An 18,879-nucleotide genomic window follows, 5' to 3' on the forward strand; every position below is an offset into this window, starting at 1 on the left:
CTAAAGTTTTAAGAGCAGCGATGACCTAGAAATTGACAGTGGGGGAAGTACTGAAGGAAAAGAGACTAACAAACTAGTACGCAGAAAACCCTATTTCCAAATACCAGGGGAAAGGGAGAGAAAGGAGGTAGAGGGGAAAGAAATTTGGCCCCTTTGAATCTGCAAATGCAATCTTGGCTCAGAGCCACGGAGGATACATAGCAGTCCCACTGCGAGTCAAGCCATGTCCCTGACTCAAGCCCCACAGTTAAGAGGAAGGCGCCAAGCCTCAAATACAACGAGGTGGGGAGGCCACTCCTTTTTGGGCAGGATCCTACTGTGGACACAGAACAGACAGCAGCTGCCCACAGTGTGGAAACAAACTGTAAAGCAGTCACGTCTCTTAAGGCTGCAGCATCCAATAAAATGTAATTTAAATCAAGCCTCGCATCTGTTCTCAATCCCATTCAGTCTCTGCTTTCCATCAGCCTTCGGACAATCTTTGCAATTATGCCTGTTAACCCTTAGAGCCCCGGACACTTTCCAAGCTTCTATGTATAGAACTGTGTCCTCCACCCGCAAATTACCCTGAGAGATGACTTCTCTGACAAGTGTGAGAACATTCTGAGTCCTGTCTATAGGATGCTCTGCTACACACCTGTGGGTAGTGTTCATTTCAGAAGGCTCTCACCGAGTGTCCTTCTTCCATCCCATACCACCTGCTGTAGCCCAGATCACATTGCAAGGATACAGTGGGCAGCATGAATGAAACAGTGGCCGACAGATCGTTTGTACACATATCAAGTTCCCAAAGTCAAGTCCATGTCACAAAGGTAGGAGGAGGCAGAAGAGCTCAGGGGACAGTCTTGGTCACTGGTTCTCAGACCATTCATATCACATATGGTTTGCATTCTAAGAATTTGCTTGAGTTATATAAAAGTACAGCAATCTCCCAAATGAAGCAAACTTCCTTCGAAACTACCCCAGCCCCATGCCTGCGTTTTGAAGGCAGTCAGTGTTGTACTGGTGCCCTCTGGTGTCCCCAATACCAACTGCCATTTTATGCCACTTGAAATCAAACCCAGAAAAGGGGAGACTTGAGTGACCATATGAATTATTTTACTGAACTAGAAATAGATGAGATTTAGATAAAAATCCAACCCAAAACGAATGTATCTTGCTTGAGACAAGTGGCTTCATCTGAGGAAAACAAGACTGGGAGAGTTTAGGAAGGAATTTTCACAGTGCCTTCTGGAGGTCTGAGCTCTCTGGAAATGTGATTACTTAAAAAAGACAGAGCACAACTTGAAAATAAATATATTCACAATCCATAGAGTTACATTCTCCCTACTACCCCCACACCCTGGGGAGTGCCGAAGAAACTCAATGAGTCTTTAAAATGTCACAGTGTGGAAGTGTCTGCAACATGGACACAGGATACTCCAAAAAGAAAGCAGTCCTTTGGTCACCAAGTGTCCTCCAAAGCTCCAGGCAGATGGGCTTATTTCCTGGATCACCCTTTTTCATTCTTCTGATTCTAGTCCCAAAGTTCTTTCAAACACACCAACGTTTGATGAAACAAAGAGGCAAACAGATGCGCATTGCACTCACAATAGAAATCTGTATCCTTGCAAACATATGAAGGTAGTAAATATAACTTAAAAGGGTCTACTTAGTAATTTTTAATGCATAAAAATGATAAGAATTCTCTGTAAATATTCTTGAATGTATAAATTAACACTGATCACTTTTAAGTAAAAATATTCATATCTGTTATCAGACCTGAATATATAAAGTACCAGACTGAATGCTACAGCTCTCTAAATACCAGCTGGATACTTTCAGGTGGGGTATTAGTATAAAATAAAGGAATTTAGGGCAATCCAGTAGCTAAGATATTTCCAATTAAAGTCTTGTCTCTCAGAGCATGCTCTATTTCTTTCTCTTCAATCTTCAAAGACACCTGGAAAGAAGAGAAGAAAAGCTTTTCACAGTGGAGAACTGACAAACCTCGTTCAACTTTTCTCACAAGAGGCAAGCAAGGAAACACTGCGTTTTCAATGGCCGACAAAAAGAATCTCATTCGTGCCACAGTCCCACCCTCACAGATCTTAAACTCTACCTAATAAAAAGCAAATTGTTTATCTAATTGTGGTCATTTTAAATTCTTTACTTTGGCAAAAATAAGCTCTCCAAAACAGGACAATTAAAAGCAATGCCACAAAGAAGCAGTTGGTTGTACCTTTGTGAAACGGGTTTCCTTGTTCTTCTTTAATTCTAAAATGCCCCTGGCCTCCAAAAGCCCCGAAAGGGACAAACACTCTGACTGTTCCACAGCTGCCACCTGCTGTTTGCGACAGACGTTACTGTAGCCTTCATATAACTGGGAGGAAACGAAGAACAAATGTTGCTCATAAGTCATTTTATAACTTTATAATCTTTTCAGAAATGTGAGTCTGGGTTTGCCAAAGAAGTTATCTCAATACCCTAATTCTCTCTCTTTTCAATAAAATCCTTAAACAGGCATTCTGTATACAGTGCCAGAGACCAACACTGTAAAGCAGGAAAGGGGCTTCCATATCTCATTGAGGCAGACACGGAAGGGGAGAAGATTAATGGTCAATGCTCAACTACAACCCAAGAGAAATAAAGTCAGGTACCAGTAATTATTCTTTTTTTTATTATTATTTTAATTTTATTTTTTTGTATTTTTCTGAAGCTGGAAACGGGGAGAGACAGTCAGACAGACTCCCGCATGCGCCTGACCGGGATCCACCCGGCACGCCCACCAGGGGGCGACGTTCTGCCCACCAGGGGGCGATGCTCTGCCCCTCCGGGGCGTCGCTCTGTTGCGACCAGAGCCACTCTAGCGCCTGGGGCAGAGGCCAAGGAGCCATCCCCAGCGCCCGGGCCATCTTTGCTCCAGTGCGGGAGGGGAAGAGAGAGACAGAGAGGAAGGAGAGGGGGAGGGGTGGAGAAGCAGATGGGCGCCTCTCCTGTGTGCCCTGGCCGGGAATCGAACCCGGAACTTCTACATGCCAGGCCGACGCTCTACCACTGAGCCAACCAGCCAGGGGCCCAGTAATTATTCTTAATGGTTAAAATCCACTGTTTAATTCCTATCAGCCAGAGTATGAGAGGCCTTTTGGAAAGTCTCTGCTCTGTAAAGCAGACTCTCATCTCTACCCCAGCTCCATCTGCTGCTGTTCCCAACTGACCTTCCCCAGAGTGACTTCTTTGGTTTTCAACTGCCTGGTCAGGAGCAGCAAGGAGCAGACCAAGATCTTCTGCTGAAGCGGGAAGGAATCTTGTTCTCCTTCCTGGACAGAAGCCATTCTGTTTCCATCAACTTCTGAAATGACTTGGGATATGTGACTAAGACCAACCTGCTTTGGAACCAGTGACTCAGAGGATGATTTACCTAGAAAGTAAATAAATCAAGCTTATTAGACTTTTTTTTTTTTGAGCTTATTAGATTTTTTTAAACTGTGTGTATTGAGACAGAGGATACTAAGTTTCAGCTGAAGGAAATTCAAGTGCAGTCACAGAGTGGCAAAGCAGAGGTTCCAACTCTGTAACTAGAAACGGAACAATGAGAGACAATACTGTCCTCAAAAAGAGGCCAAAATATTGTGGGATGACTTGGAGAGCAGGGTTCTCCTTTTTCTGGGCAGAATGGTGAGCTATTATTCCCTGCAGAACACAATTAAATCTCAGAGAGATAAAACTCTACCTTGTACGAAAGAATAAGGACCAGACAGAGAAGTACTACGTATATCCTGCCTTGGAACTTCCTAATATTTCAATGGTAAAGAAGAACAGAACCTTGAAACAAAGAGCGCCGTGTCTGGTAAGAAAGCTGGAAAAATTATTAAGTGGACAGTAAGGTTAATCCTACGTAAGTCCTCAAGACAGCCTCGAGACGGCCTCCGTAATGCCCTTTGAGGTCTGGTTCACTTGCCCAAGCTGATCTACAGCAGAGCAACACTTGAGAAAATGTCATTGGATATCGTAGCAGATAACAGCTCTCAGAGGCCGGAGGTTGGGAAACAGCCAACAAGCTGCATGGACTATGGTCTCATTGTTTGGAGATGCATGAACTGCAAGACAGGAGGGATTTGCTCTGTAACAACCTTTGCCTAAAGTACTTCCTGAGGTCATGTGCAGTTGCCCACAAACATTTACTTCTATTTTGTTACTACAAATGGGACACCGCGGAGGACTAACAGTAGTGGAGAAAGTGGAGACCACTGATCAAGGAGCAGAATCTTAAGGCTGAAAGGAATTTAGAAGCCTAGTCTTGCTCCCGCCCCATGGCTGAGTCCCCTCTACAACAATCCCAACAAGTGGTCATCTATCCAGTTTTTGTCTGAATAGCTTCAATGCTGGCAAACCCACTACATGTCCAAGAAGCTCAGTTAGTGCCATGTATTAGAAAGTGTCTTTTTATACAGGCTGGGCAGAAGTAGCTTGACTGTGCTGAGTACATGAAAGGGAGTTTACTCTTGTATTATCATTTACTAATTATTATACTATTTTCCATACAAACAGCTATAAACCTACTTTTGCCCTACCTTGTATATCATCAAAGTCAGTCTCTCTATAGCTTTCTACAGCCATTAAACGCTAATTACAGCCTGACCAGGCGGTGGCGCAGTGGACAGAGAGTCGAACTGGGATGCCGAGGACCCAGGTTCGAGATCCCGAGGTCGCCAGCTGGCTGGTTGAGCAAAAGCTCATCAGCTTGGACCCAAGGTCGTTGGCTCGAGCAAGAGGTTATTCAGTCTGCTGAAGGCCCGTGGTCAAGGCACATATGAGAAAGCAATCAACGAACAACTAAGGTGTCGCAACAAAAAACTGATGATTGATGCTTCTCATCTCTCTGTTCCTGTCTATCTGTCCCTGTCTATCCCTCTCTCTGACTCTGGAAAAAAAACAACTAATTATATATACCAGAGGTCAAAAGACAGAAATTAGATTACTCTAATAATTTAAACCAAGAATTTATAATCTCTTAGCTATGTGTGTGTCAGGGATCACGGACACACTTAAATATAAGGTCTGTCCGTTTCTATCACAAGTTTCGACATGTAAGCACATATTTATTTGGCGCATGTGTGCCTCTCTATTTTTATCACTTAATGTATACATACTGATGTAGCAAATTAACTAAAACAAAGTTGATCCACGTTAGTCTTATGTATGAAGCAATAGTGTACCCATGGCTACTGATAAAGTTCATTGACGCCACTGTAATTTTTACGAATTTCAACAAGGAAGAAATGCTACAGAAGCATGTCTATCGCATCCACCATATTCCCCGAACTTAGCACCCTCCGACTATCACTTGTTTTTGTCCTTACAAAATTTTTTGAAGGGCAAAAAATTCAAAAATGAAGAAGATATCAAACAAGCACTGGTTCAATTTTTCGCATCAAAAGATAAAACATTTTTCAAAAATGGGATATACAAATTGCCCTCACTCTGGCAAGAAATCATTAATAATAATGGCAATTATATTATTTAATAAAGTTTATTGACGGTAAGAAAAATTTGTATTTTGTTTTATTCCAAAAATGGACAGAACTTTCCGGTAGACCTTATATTATTTGTTAGAGGGGGAGAAAAGGGAATGCTCTGACAGCTGAATAGAAACCAGTCTCTAGTCTGTGCATTGGCCACATATTACCTACCAACACCCTACGCACCAAGTGTAGCTACTTCTGAAGTATTTTTATCAATTTTCTTTCAACAAGGTGATAAAAACTAGAAAGTTTTCTCTGCGGAACTACAGTGCTAGACACAATTTTAATAATTTTCAACCAGCACAGGAGTGAAGGAAGAAACAGTCAAATCAGACTGTCCTGTTTCTAAAGATGAACGCTGGATGTTAAACACCAACGGGACATGTAGCTCACGGTCATTTTTTTTTTTTTTTTTTACAGAGGCAGAGATAGACAGGGACAGACAGACAGGAACAGAGAGAGATGAGAAGCATCAGTCATCAGTTTCTCGTTGCGCATTGCGACTTCTTAGTTGTTCATTGATTGCTTTCTCACATGTGCCTTGACCGTGGGCCTTCAGCAGACCGAGTAACCCCTTGCTGGAGCCAGCGACCTTGGGTCCAAGCTGGCGAGCTCTTTGCTCAAGCCAGATGAGCCCGCGCGCGACCTCGGAGTCTCGAACCTGGGTACTTCCGCATCCCAGTCCGACGCTCTATCCACTGCGCCACCGCCTGGTCAGGCGCTCACGGTCATTTTATAGCTGCCACAGCTAAGAGAACAGGCTAGGGACAGGAGAATGAATTTCCCCATGTTTGCGATAGCTTGCTGTTTCCTATAGCAATCTCAGCTTTGTACCTCCACCCTCCCAGACTTGCTTAAAGGCTTGAGAGAGCCCAAGTTCAATTCAATTCTTTTGCCGACTGACTCTTATTTACCAGGTTTTGCACTCATCTACACTGAGAACTAAACTGCACACAACCTAAGTGCCCAGAGAGAAGCTGAGCCAACCTTATTGTCCACAGTTTTCATTCCTAGAGCTGGGAAGGAAAACTTACTCTGTCCCCGCCATTTATGTAACACACCCTGGGGAACTCATTTTCAGTCATGCACGGACTATAGAACTGGCAGGCAAGATGGAAATAAAGCTGATGAAATGCACCAAACACACACACACACACACACACACACACACACACACACACACACACAGGGGTGAGTGTGGATTTAACTATGGTCATTACATCTTTCTAGCTCTTTCCTCAGGAAAGTCAAGCTTCCATTACAAACTAAGATGGGAAGGAGATAAACTACTTACATTCAGACAGTGGTTTGAGGATAGTCTGGCTTTTGACATCCAACTCTACAATTTCAATAGCTCTCCTGTAAAAAATATTTCTAAAATTAATTTAGGCCAAGCCAAACCAAACACCACACCAAAACCACCAAGCTCAAAAACAGACACAATAACAAAAACCAACATGTTCTATCATTTTAAAGCCCCCGAAAAAAACTAGGCTATGTCTCCGCTAAAGAAGACTTACTTGCCTTGAAATAATTCACAGACCAGGGAATTGGAGAACTTCAACACATGATTTCCTCTTAGAGGTGCCAAGTAGGTCATCATACATTGAACCAATAACATTTTGGATGAGGAGGAAATGTCACAGATAGGAGAGGGAATACGTGGGGTGGGCACCTGACTCCAGACAGCCAGTACTACACATCCACACCAGACCTAAAAGGGGGGTCCTCATGTGTATGTGTAGGCTAAGCCACACCAGCCTACATTACTTTCGCTCGTAGCTGCAGTCTCTACCCAAGTAGTTTGCTGACTAGGGGAAACTTTCAGATCCAGGCTCATGCTATCTAGCAGTATGAAGAGCTTACTCTCCCACTGCTCTCTCCAAACTACTTTGTCCACAGGAAGCCATAAGCCAGACCTGGATCTTCTGTATGTCAACAGGGGGAGGTAGGACCAGCGGGCCAGCACAGCAAGTATCATTTTAATGGACCCAGTGTCCCTACTGGGAAGGAGGAAATTTCATCAGTCAGCACAGAGACTTTCCCCAGCAGGAGGGACAGGGGGATGGGAAGGGAGAGAGGTCTGGAGTACAACTCTGGGGACCACCAACTGAAGGAAGGGGTGCTCAAGAAAAGCAGAGAAAGGAAAAAAATGTCTAAAGGCAAAGATGGTTCAGGTCCATAAATAAACCTGCTTGAGACCAGCTAATGGAAAAGTAAACTGGAGTCTTTTTTAATACAAATGTAATTAACCAATCTATAATCACCACAGGGAGTGCCAGCAACATCTCATTTGTTCCTCCCCGCTATAGGTAATGGACTGATAATGTTTCAGACATTAACAGGGTGGAGATGCAGAACTCCCCACTGAGAAACAAGTCCTCCTTTCTGAGCATAAAAAGTGGCAGAACGGAACCTCTTAAGCCACATTCAGTTGAGTTACATGAGACAATTAAACAGCATTTCTTTTTTTAATAAAAGCAGCCAACAGTGCCATAACTCACCTGCAAACATCCAGGGCTTTGCGAACGTCTCCAGACACAGCAGAGACTTTTCGGGCACAGAACTGAATTGCAGCATTGTCCAGAATCTGATCTCTGGAGACCTTTGGACAAGACACAGAAGGTGACAGTTTGAACTATAACAGTCCTCATCCCTGTGATTGAGATCCCAGACATAAATATGATCACACTTGATGGCCACCATGTAGGGCCTAAGGGATGCCTTTTCTGCTCATAAGTAAATTTACACATTTCAGCAGTCTGTAGGAATGTGGTCGAGATTCATAAATGGGAAAAAAGGCAATCAGAACTTAAATTAGTAAAACTAAACTAAAAAAAACCCTATTTGGTCATTTTCAAAAGAGAAAGTTTTTTCAGACCCTATTTGAAAGCCTTTATTTAAGAAGCATTTGCATGACCAGGCGGTGGCGCAGTGGATAGAGCATCGGACCGGGATGCAGAGAACCCGGTTCGAGACCCTGAGGTCACCAGCTTGAGTGCGGGCTCATCTGGTTTGAGGGAAAAAAGCCAGCAAGGGGTTACTTGGTCTGCTGAAGGCCCACGGTCAAGGCACATATGAGAAAGCAATCAATGAACAACTAAGGTGTTACAACGCGCAATGAAAAACTAATGATTGATGCTTCTCATCTCTCTCCGTTCCTGTCTGTCTATCCCTCTCTCTGACTCACTCTGTCTCTGTTAAAAAAAAAAGAAGCATTTGAGTAATTCCTTATTTTTTGTCCTTCATTCTCTTTTGTGTTTTCTAATTCTGTTTTTAAATTTTTTATTTATTGATTTAAGAAAAAGAGAGAGAAAGAAAGAGAAAATCAACTTGTTGTTCCACTTATTTATGCATTCATGGGTTGATTCTTTTATGTGCCCTGGCCATGGATCAAACCTGCAACCTTGGTGTATCAGGACGATGCTCTAACCAACTGAGCTACTGGTCCAGGTCCCCTTTTATTTTTATGTCAATACCGAGGCACCCAATAAATGGAGCTGTGGGTGGGAATTCTTTTTTTTTTTCAACAGACAGACTCCTGCATGTCCCCAGCACCCCTCGTCTGGGACCAATGCTCGAATCAACTGAGCTATCCTTGGTGCCTGAGGCTGACACTTGAATCAACTGATCCACTGGCTGCAGGAGGGGAAGAGAGAGAGAGAGGGAGGGGAAGAGAAGCAGATGGTTGCTTCTCATGTGTGCCTGACAGGGGATCGAACCCCGGACGTCAGCACACTGGGCCAACGCTCTATCCATTCTGCCAACTGGCCAGAGCCAGAAAATTCTTTTTTTTTTTTTTTTTTTTTTTAGAGGCAGAGATAGACAGGGACAGACAGACAGGAACAGAGAGAGATGAGAAGCATCAATCATCAGTTTCTCGTTGCGCCTTGCGACTTCTTAGTTGTTCATTGATTGCTTTCTCATATGTGCCTTGACCACGGGCCTTCAGCAGACCGAGTAACTCCCTGCTGGAGCCAGCGACCTTGGGTCCAAGCTGGCGAGCTCTTTGCTCAAGCCAGATGAGCCCGCGCGCGACCTCTGGGGTCTCGAACCTGGGTACTTCCGCATCCCAGTCCGACGCTCCATCCACTGCGCCACCGCCTGGTCAGGCAGAAAATTCTTATAAAAATGTTCTCACAAGGGCCCATAGGCACTCCATGCTTAGTAATACCATCAAAACAAAATATTTAGCCCCGGCCTGATAGCTTGGTAGGGTATAATAACATTGTCCTGAAGCACCAGCACCAGAGTTGCCGGTTCAATCCCTGGTCAAGGCATATGCAGGAACAGATTGATGTTCCTCTCTCTCCCCCTTCCTCTCTCACTAAAATCAATCAATAAATATTTTAGAGCCATCGTTCGGTTTCCCCAACACAGGCACTATATGGAACACACAATTTGGTTTAATAGTTGCCACTCACCTGACCAAGTCGATCCTGTAAGATAGTGGCGATCTGATTTTTGGTATAAGGAGGGAAGTTCAACAGCCGTGGCTTATATTTTTCTCTAGCTTGAAGCCTTGGCAGAATTCTGTCTGTGAGATCCAAGGTATTAGCAATGCCTGAGGAAGATAAGGGACACTAACCATCACTGGTCAAGTCATCATAAAAGGAAAAATAAGGCCCTGGCCGGTTGGCTCAGAAGTAGAGCGTCGGCCTAGCGTGCTGAGGACCCGGGTTCGATTCCCGGCCAGGGCACACAGGAGAAGCGCCCATTTGCTTCTCCACCTCTCCCCCTCTCCTTCCTCTCTGTCTCTCTCTTCCCCTCCCGCAGCCAAGGCTCCATTGGAGCAAAGATGGCCCGGGTGCTGGGGATGGCTCTATGGCCTCTGCCTCAGGCGCTAGAGTGGCTCTGGTCGCAAAATGGCGACGCCCAGGATGGGCAGAGCGTCGCCCCCTGGTGGGCGTGCCGGGTGGATCCCGGTCGGGCGCATGCGGGAGTCTGTCTGACTGTCTCTCCCCGTTTCCAGCTTCAGAAAGATGGAAAAAAAAAAAGAAAAAAAAAAAAGAAAAATAAACCATCTGAAAGCTGAATTACATTTCCAGTTCTAATCCAGCAATCCAAGTGTTGCTTCCCACTGCCACCCCACCACCCTCAACCCATACTCATTAGGGAAGATGTATCTAGTCATCACAGAACGCTCTTTTCAAGTTAAACTGTTCACTGATAAGCAGAATCAGATGCTCCAAAAATCAATTGTCTCTGAAATGCAGTATTGTCGTTTTTATTCAGATTTAACAAAACTGATTTTTCTTAGATTAAAATTACTATTGTTTTATGGTAATTTTCTTATTTTGATAAAAAAGCAGAAAGCTGGTTTAATAGAAAATAGCAGGTGATAAATAAGCCAAAGAGATCCTTAGAATCACCATGTAACAGTAACAACTGAGCACTAACCAATCAGCACCAGTCGAGAATTGCTTAGCCATGGCCATTCAAACAGCGTGTACAACACATCTTGCCCTTTGCTGTCCAGCTGATCCATCTCGTCCAACACCAACACACTGCATGGAAAGAGAAACAATTAGTATCCACGGTCACCTCCTTAACTCTCCAAGCTGTTTGATCTGGGCTGACTCGAGGTCACATCCTACAGCTGGGACCAGTTTGAAGATCTTTTTTTTTTTTTCCTTTTTAAAAACGATTTTATTTACTGATTTTAGAGAGAGAGAACAAAGAGAGGAGAGGGAAGCATCAACTCGCAGGAGCTGCTTCTTATATGTGCCTTGACCGGGCAAGCCTGGAGTTTTGAACCAGCGACCTCAGCACTCCAGGTGGACATTTTAACCACTGTGCCACTACAGGTCAGGCTGAAGGTCACAGTTTGTTTTATCTCCAGTCACTGTCACAAATGATCCCCCTCCACCATCATGCAAAAGTAACATTTAGGTTTTTCAAGCACTTAGTTTAAAACCATTTTTCCAATTTAAAATTAGAAGGTGCAATTTTCCTTTCTTCTTTCCCTTTCAGCTTATGTAACTACCTCTCATAGAGCAAATATAGGGAAATTTCCTTTATGAGCAAACAGATAAATTAAAGAGATTAGAATGTGAGCTTGTGGGTAACAGACAGTGCAGATTTTCACAGAGCAACAAACATGCGGCAGAGCAATACTTACATCATGGGGCCCTTCTCCGCAGTCAGATGGTTTTCCAGTTTCCTCATCATGTCCTTCCCAGCTGGCTGGGACACTCCTTCCTGACAAACCTCCTGAGCAATAGCTGGGAATACAGCCTGGGCACTCCTCAAGGACATGCAATTCAGCATGATAGTTTTGAAACCTTTCAGTTCTTTCTAGAAAAATGCAAACATGGGAGTTATTTTGGCCTCAGATAAGGATTTGATGAAACCTGAAATGTCTTTGAGGAGATAATAGTATACAAGAGAATAAGGTTTAGTTTCATTTGGAAAGATTTAGACAGTGAAACTAAAAACATCTTTTGGGGGAGGGACTTCACCTAAAACTTATACTTTTTCTTTTTAAATTGTTAAGTGAGAGGCATTGATGCAGACAGACAGACTCCCACATGCACCCCAACTGGGATCCACATGACAAGCCCCCTACAGGGCAATGTTCTGCCCATCTGGGGCCACTGCTCCATTGCTTGAAAACCAAGCTATTTTAGCGCCTGAGGCGAGGGTCGTGGAGCCATCCTCAGTGCCCCGGGGCCAACTTGCTAGAACCTTTCGAGCCATGGCTGCAGTAGGGGAAGAGAGAGAGTGGGAGAAAGAGAGAGAAGGGGGTAGGGTGAAGCAGATGGTCACTTCTCCTGTGTGTCCTGACAGGGAATCGAACCTGGGACTTCCACACGCCAGCTGACATTCTACCACTGAGCAAACCGGCCAGGGCTCTTCTACTTTTTCTTAACCCTTAATAACTAAGTGTCATTTTAGCAAAAGCATCATAATGCAGACTCTCCAAGTACCTTGAGGTCTTGCAGAATTCGGCTTAAGCAGGCAGTTTTTCCAGTTCCAGGAGCACCAGAAAGATAAAGGCTTCCAGCTTTTTTCCCACAGATGTGCTCCCTCAGGAAATTCCTGATGACATCCATCTCCTTTTCCCTGGCAGGGAGCCGATCTGGGACAGCTGTGTTCAGGACCAGCTTTGCTTGCTGGTAGCAAGTGCCTGTGCCAGACATGAAAGGACGATTAGATACAACAGAGGTGACTGAGAAGACCCAATGGGTTTCACTTGGAAACATTGCCCTTGTTTACAAGGCTGCACTAACAGCTGCTGTGTGAGAACAAACCTTCTTGCTTGAACAGTCTCACACATGCAGATTCTTTCTCTGGCGGACATTTCTGCTCAGAATTTGTTGTGGTCTCTTGACTTTTTCGAACTGAAGAATGTATTTTGTTTTGGCAAACTCTGGCTTTTTCTTTTTTGCTAGGAGATTTAATTGTCAACTGATTGTCAAATACTAATCTGCGTCCCTTCTGTGCACGACGTGAGCGAGGGGGGCCGTTCTCTTTCTTGCCCAGCTTTGGTGGCGAACAGCGTGGTAAATGGGGAGTGTTGCATTGGTTGTCATCACCTGAAACATATAAAAATCAAAACATGGTCATTCACAGCAGTCTTTAGTAAAAGGCTTTGGCAAAGCTCTCTGCCTTCCTCAGAAAGAGGTGAATTTCTACCTCCATCAGCGCCACCAAAATAAAATGCCTCTCATTTTAGTAGCAAACACTGGCCACCAGATGGCAGCACTGAATCTTACTACTGTTCGGTAGAAACCAAATGGGTTTTAGTGGGATAAAATTCTAAGTGGGTTCTAAAAACGGGGTTTTCAACCTTGGCATCATTGATATCTTGGACAAAATAATTCTTCACTTTGGGGTGTGTGTGGGTCCCCTTGTTCACTGTAGAATATTTAGCAATACCCCTGGTCCTTTATCCACTATGACAGTAACACCTCCTCAGTGTTAACAACCAAAAATGTCTCTAGATTCTGTCCAATCACCCCTCATTAAAAACAAATATGGCCGGTTGGCTCAGTGGTAGAGCGTCGGCCTGGCGTGCGGACCGACGTCTCCTGGCACACAGGAGAGACGCCCATCTGCTTCTCCATCCCTCCCCCTCTCCTTCCTCTCTGTCTCTCTCTTCCCCTCCCGCAGCTGAGGTTCCATTGGAGCAAAAGATGGCCCGGGCGCTGGAGATGGCTTCTTGGCCTCTGCCCCAGGCGCTAGAGTGGCTCTGGTCGCGACAGAGTGACGCCCTAGATGGGCAGAGCACTGCCCCCTGGTGAATGTGCCGGGTGGATCCCGGTCGGGCGCATGCGGGAGTCTGTCTGCCTCCCCGTTTCCAGCTTCAGAAAAATACAAAAAAAAAAAAAAAAAAAATCTAAAACAAGAAATAATTACCAACTACTGTGCTAATGCAAGAATGTCACCGGTGTTTCTTAATTTCATCACTATCAAGGCACGTTTCAAAATATATACTACACAGTACAGCTAACTGCAGGGTCATTTAAAATACAAACAGAACTAAGTTTGTTTAAGGAATTGAAGATCATACCTATTGAATACTTCAGAAAGAGATCTTAACTCTGAAGTTCATTGATAACTTAGCCACCATCCTGAAAATAACCAAAATGAACAGAGCGATCTTACCAGAACTTAGGTGCTTCAAAGGAATAGGCAACTTATTATTGAATAAAGAAAGGTCAAGAGCTACCAGTCAAAAACTACTTAAATAACGGATAGCTTACCTAGCCGTTTTCTGGGGCTGAGAGGCAGACTTTTTACACAAGGAGAACGGGGTATGGCCTCGGCATTCGTCAGCTCTAGCTTGGTGTCACTGGAGTTTTTAGCTTTGTCCAATGTCCGAGATGGCTTCTTTTTTGGAAAACTAATTGGAGCCTGTGACTGGGATCGGGTTTGAGGCATGATGGCAACACAGCTGGGCACAAAAGAGAGAACAGGACAGCCAGTCAACATGCAAAACTGAAGGGAAAATAAGTAACACGGAATTTATACCGATGATCCACACTTATTTCATAAGTTATAACAATATTTTAGCGATCAGTTCTGCTTCCCATTCACATCTATGCAATAACAGCGAAAACCTGCCTACCAAGCTGTTACAAACATTTTAGGTGCTGCCTCATCTAAGTTTTACCACTACTTTAGAGGTAAGTACTCTTATTAAAATGATCTTGAAGATGAGAAAACTGAGAGGCGCACAGCGGCCCAAAGTCACAGCAAAACAGGCACTCCGGCTCCAAGTTCTTAGCCACTTGAGCGACGCGATGAGGGGGTTTACCTTGGTTGACTTCTATAGCACTTCTAACTCCCTCACTCCAAGTTCGGCGTGGGTCTTGATCACCAGCTTCGCCCAGCAACTTTCCACACTTACAGTCGTCCCGCCACCCCGGCCTCACTCTGTACTGTCCCCATTCCACACAACACTCAACCCCACCCCGGAACAACTCCCTCCTGCTACATTCAGGTCCTTTACCTTTCGCACAAGTGCCAGACTATTCCGAGGGCGCACATCTCCCTTTCCTTACCCGACCTGACCTCCCGCGATCCGAGCTCTCCTCCCCTCACTTCACCTCGGGGATTATCGAAACTTGCGGGCCTTGTCACCCAACTCTGCTACTTCCCTGACCCCAGGCCTCTCGGAGCAATCCTCTCCTCTCCACCCCACAGGGCTGCGTCACCTCAATGTCGGATTCTTCTCACCTTTCTCACACAAGGTTTCAGGGATTGTTCACAAGCTCCTGAGCAAACCAGCAGCAGCAAAGGTCAAAAGCGATCGCGCCAAATCTGCTCAGCCGTAGCTTTGAGGACTCCCGCCAAAGCCCGACCAGGTTTCTGATTGGCTGTCGCCTGAGCGCCGCTCGTCTTGGCCAACGCCCACCACCCCTTCACTTTCAATCTACAACCAATAAGAGGACCCCATGCCTCAGCGCTCCCATGAAGCCACGCCCATCGAGCACAGGGAGCCCATCTACATCCGGGACCTCCTCGGAAAGATGTGCGGTAGCGTGTAGCGTAGGGAGCGACTCTGGGTAAGGCGAACTGCACTCGCCGCAAAGCCCGGCGGGAGATGTAGTCTTGGCCTTACGCGACTCTATTTCTACGTTTTTCTCTCGATGGGAAAGTGTAAAGATGTGATTGCTTTTCTCACTGCTGCATTTATCCTAAGAGGATACAATTTTAGAAAGCTACTATATAATGCCCACTATTTGGGGAGCGGTTCTGGGTACTAGGTATGATGCTAGGCACTTTACTTATCTCTCTAACGCTCAACCCTATAAGGCACAAAGCAAATGTACTGAGGGTTAATTAGAGGTCACAGCATCTTGCTGCAGGGCCTAGGACCCAGACTTCCTGACACTCAAATCAGTGCTTTTTTTGTCAAGTTCTACACATGTATTAAAGAAATACACTATACCTCATTATAGTATCCCCGATTTGTGTTTCAAAGGTGAGAAAGCCAGGCCTTTGCTTTTATTTTGTTGATAGTAAGAATATGATCTTCTGTGTACTTTCTTATCATTAATCCCATCAATCAACACTTTGTGGGGAATGGACAGAATTATAATCCCTTAATTTTAAAATATTTTTTTAATGGCCAAACACTAGGGTTTCCGGGCCAGAGAAGACTGCTATAGAAGAGGCAAGCTGAGCTTTTAATGAAAAAATATAAATGAGGGCAGTAATTTACAGGCCAACTTCAAAGCTAATAACCTAGCTAAGCCTCTGCTTCCATTAAAGGCCAAAACCCAATTCTAGGTGATAGTACAGGATTTATCTTTCATCCCTCAATATCAAATAAAATAGAGCAATAAAGCTGAGAAACAGGAAAACAATATTACAATCAAGTAATTGCAGTTAATTCATATAGGAGATAAAAACCAATATAGAGTGCTTAAGTGTATGCCAGGGACGGGGCTCAAGCATGTTACCGATATCACCTTATTACTCTCACAAGCATCCCCATGAAGCTGGCATTATTTCCATTTTATAAATGAGGAAATGGAAATAGAGGGGGATCAGTAAATTTTCCCAAGGTCATACATACAAATAGTAAGTGGGAGAGCTGGAACTTGAACTCAGAAAGTCTGACAGGAGATCAAACTCTTGACCACTTAAACATGGGGGAAGATTAGACAGATGTGGGTTCTAAAATAGCCTTTTAAATAGGAAGAGATGGTGAAGGAGCACATTTTGGGAAAGCTTTAGGAGCTCAAAAGTGAGTTGGCCCTGGCCAGGCTGCTGAATAGCGTACTTCCCAGTGCACTGAAGTCGGGGGTTCAATCCCTGGTCAGGGCACATAGGAAAAGCAACTACTGTAATGAGTGCTCAAGTGGAAAATGAGTTGATGCCTCTCTCCCTTCCTCTCAAATCAATGGGGAGAAAATTTTTTTTAAATTTGTATTTGATTTTAGCAAGAAAAGAATGGAGAGAGAAAGAAACAATCTGGGCCCTGGCCGGTTGGCTCAGCGGTAGAGCGTAGCCTGGCGTGCAGGAGTCCCGGGTTCGATTCCCGGCCAGGGCACACAGGAGAAGCTCCCATCTGCTTCTCCACCCTTCCCCCCATCCTTGCTCTCTGTCTCTCTCTTCCCCTCCCGCAGCCGAGGCTCCATTGGAGCAAAAATGGCCTGGACGCTGGGGATGGCTCTGTGACCTCTGCCTCAGGCGCTAGAATGGCTCTGGATGCAACAGAGTGACGCCCCAGAGGGGCAGAACATCGCCCCCTTGTGGGCATGCTGGGCGGATCCCGGTCGGGCGCATGCAGGAGTCTGTCTGACTGCCTCCCCGTTTCCAGGAAAAATGAAAAAAAAAAAAAAAAAAGAAACAATCTGTTCCTGCATGTGTCCTCACAGGGTATTAAACCAGCAACCTTTGTGCTTTGGGATGATGCTCTACCAACTGCACTATCTGGTCAGGGAAATGGAAAAATTAAAAAGAAAAAAAGATGTAAGAGTGAAGAGACTAGGCAGCCATGAATATAAAAAGTATTATCCTAGAATGGAGGCTTCTTGACCTGATGGTATTTTTGGTCTCTTAATAGGGCAATAGAACCTTGGAAACAACCTTTACGGTAAATATTTTTTATAATTTAGGCACCTAAAAATTGTCCTTAGTAACCTGAAACGGTAAAGGTGCGAGCCAGCCTTAAGGGATGGTGGCGAACAACCTCACTCAGTTCCAGTGGGGGAGAGGAAGCAAAGGAAGTTATGAGTACTTAATGTGCATATCAAAGCCTATGAAAACACTCACCAGGAAATCAGCACTGGTCCGAAAAAAAGCTCCAAGAGTGAATGACCACTGTGGAAGCAGGACTGAAAGGTCTCTAAAAGGTTACCTACTTGAAGCTTTCCCTTTCCGATACTCCAGTAATATGATACACATACCACCAGACTGTTTCTTGCTTCTGTCTCTGTTCTATTTCTTCTGTCTAGAATACTGCTCAACATCCTCCTTCCCTGGCTAATTACTATTGTATAAAGCCTTTTAATACCCTGCATAGGTTTTCCCAGTAGCTGTCCCGAAGTCCTGTTCTAGGCTCTGAGCCCCTTGGAGGCAAAGGCAATATCATATTCATCTTCTTATTGTAGATGCCTGGCACAGAGTAAAGCATGCAATAAATGCTTGCTGAGGTCCTGGCCGGTTGGCTCAGCGGTAGAGCGTCAGCCTAGCGTGCGGAGGACCCGGGTTCGATTCCCGGCCAGGGCACACAGGAGAAGCGCCCATTTGCTTCTCCACCCCTCCGCCGCGCTTTCCTCTCTGTCTCTCTCTTCCCCTCCCGCAGCGAGGCTCCATTGGAGCAAAGATGACCCGGGTGCTGGGGATGGCTCTGTGGCCTCTGCCTCAGGCGCCAGAGTGGCTCTGGTCGTAACATGGCGACGCCCAGGATGGGCAGAGCATCGCCCCATGGTGGGCGTGCCGGGTGGATCCCGGTCGGGCGCATGCGGGAGTCTGTCTCACTGTCTCTCCCTGTTTCCAGCTTCAGAAAAATGAAAAAAAAAAAAAAAATGCTTGCTGAATGGAAAGGCCATTCCTGCCAAATGCATATCCACCTTTTTCATGAACACATTTTGTGGACAGATACCATATAATCCTTTAAATCTGACACACCTAAACATAGAAGTGGAGAATAAATTCAATTATGTGTAAAAACAATCCAGACTGGGCTTTAGCGATGGTAGAGGTGAAGCATTTTTCCCCATAGTTATCCTCTGGGGTGGTTGGGAGGTTGACATTTTAGTTCTCTTACCTCTGAAGAGTACTAGGAAGCCAGAGACAGGTAGCTTTCTTTGTAGTGAGTTGCACAGTTTGTGGCCGAGTTGAGCCAAGAGATACTTAGGAGGCACATTCACAGTGAGCAGGGTGTTTCAGCAATAATTAGAGCAGGCAAACTACT

General features: G+C 44.9%; 1 protein-coding gene across 4 annotated transcripts; it reads right to left on the reverse strand.

Moving 5' to 3' along the window:
- Positions 1-1,088: 1,088 nt before the first annotated feature.
- On the reverse strand, positions 1,089-18,752 carry CDC6 (cell division cycle 6). 4 transcript variants are annotated; one of them, XM_066263686.1, is made up of 12 exons: positions 18,733-18,752; positions 14,213-14,403; positions 12,758-13,042; positions 12,434-12,633; positions 11,626-11,801; positions 10,905-11,011; positions 9,929-10,068; positions 8,009-8,109; positions 6,799-6,863; positions 3,198-3,400; positions 2,222-2,362; positions 1,089-1,942 (listed from the first exon to the last, which is right to left on the reverse strand). In XM_066263686.1, the coding sequence occupies exons 2-12, from the start codon at positions 14,388-14,390 to the stop codon at positions 1,853-1,855; spliced, it is 1,686 nt and encodes a 561-aa protein (XP_066119783.1). In that variant the 5' UTR covers positions 14,391-14,403; positions 18,733-18,752; the 3' UTR covers positions 1,089-1,852. The 4 variants fall into 4 exon arrangements, with proteins under 4 accessions (XP_066119783.1, XP_066119781.1, XP_066119782.1 ...); XM_066263684.1 differs by lacking the exon at positions 18,733-18,752 and adding an exon at positions 15,189-15,301; XM_066263685.1 differs by lacking the exon at positions 18,733-18,752 and adding an exon at positions 15,167-15,281.
- Positions 18,753-18,879: the final 127 nt, after the last annotated feature.

This window comes from Saccopteryx bilineata, chromosome 2 (genome assembly GCF_036850765.1).
Source record: "Saccopteryx bilineata isolate mSacBil1 chromosome 2, mSacBil1_pri_phased_curated, whole genome shotgun sequence".
NCBI classification, from domain to species: Eukaryota; Metazoa; Chordata; class Mammalia; order Chiroptera; family Emballonuridae; genus Saccopteryx; species Saccopteryx bilineata.

Bases quoted from the DNA above. Each gene is read 5' to 3' on its own strand.
- CDC6 (XM_066263683.1), bottom strand. From the start codon at position 14,999: ATGTGCGCCCTCGGAATAGTCTGGCACTTGTGCGAAAG. The intron at 14,404-14,961 runs GTAAAGGACCTG...TTTTGTGCCCAG, and splicing joins GTCTGGCACTTGTGCGAAAG to CTGTGTTGCCATCATGCCTC. The intron at 8,110-9,928 runs GTGAGTGGCAAC...TCTTGTCCAAAG, and splicing joins TACAGGATCGACTTGGTCAG to GTCTCCAGAGATCAGATTCT.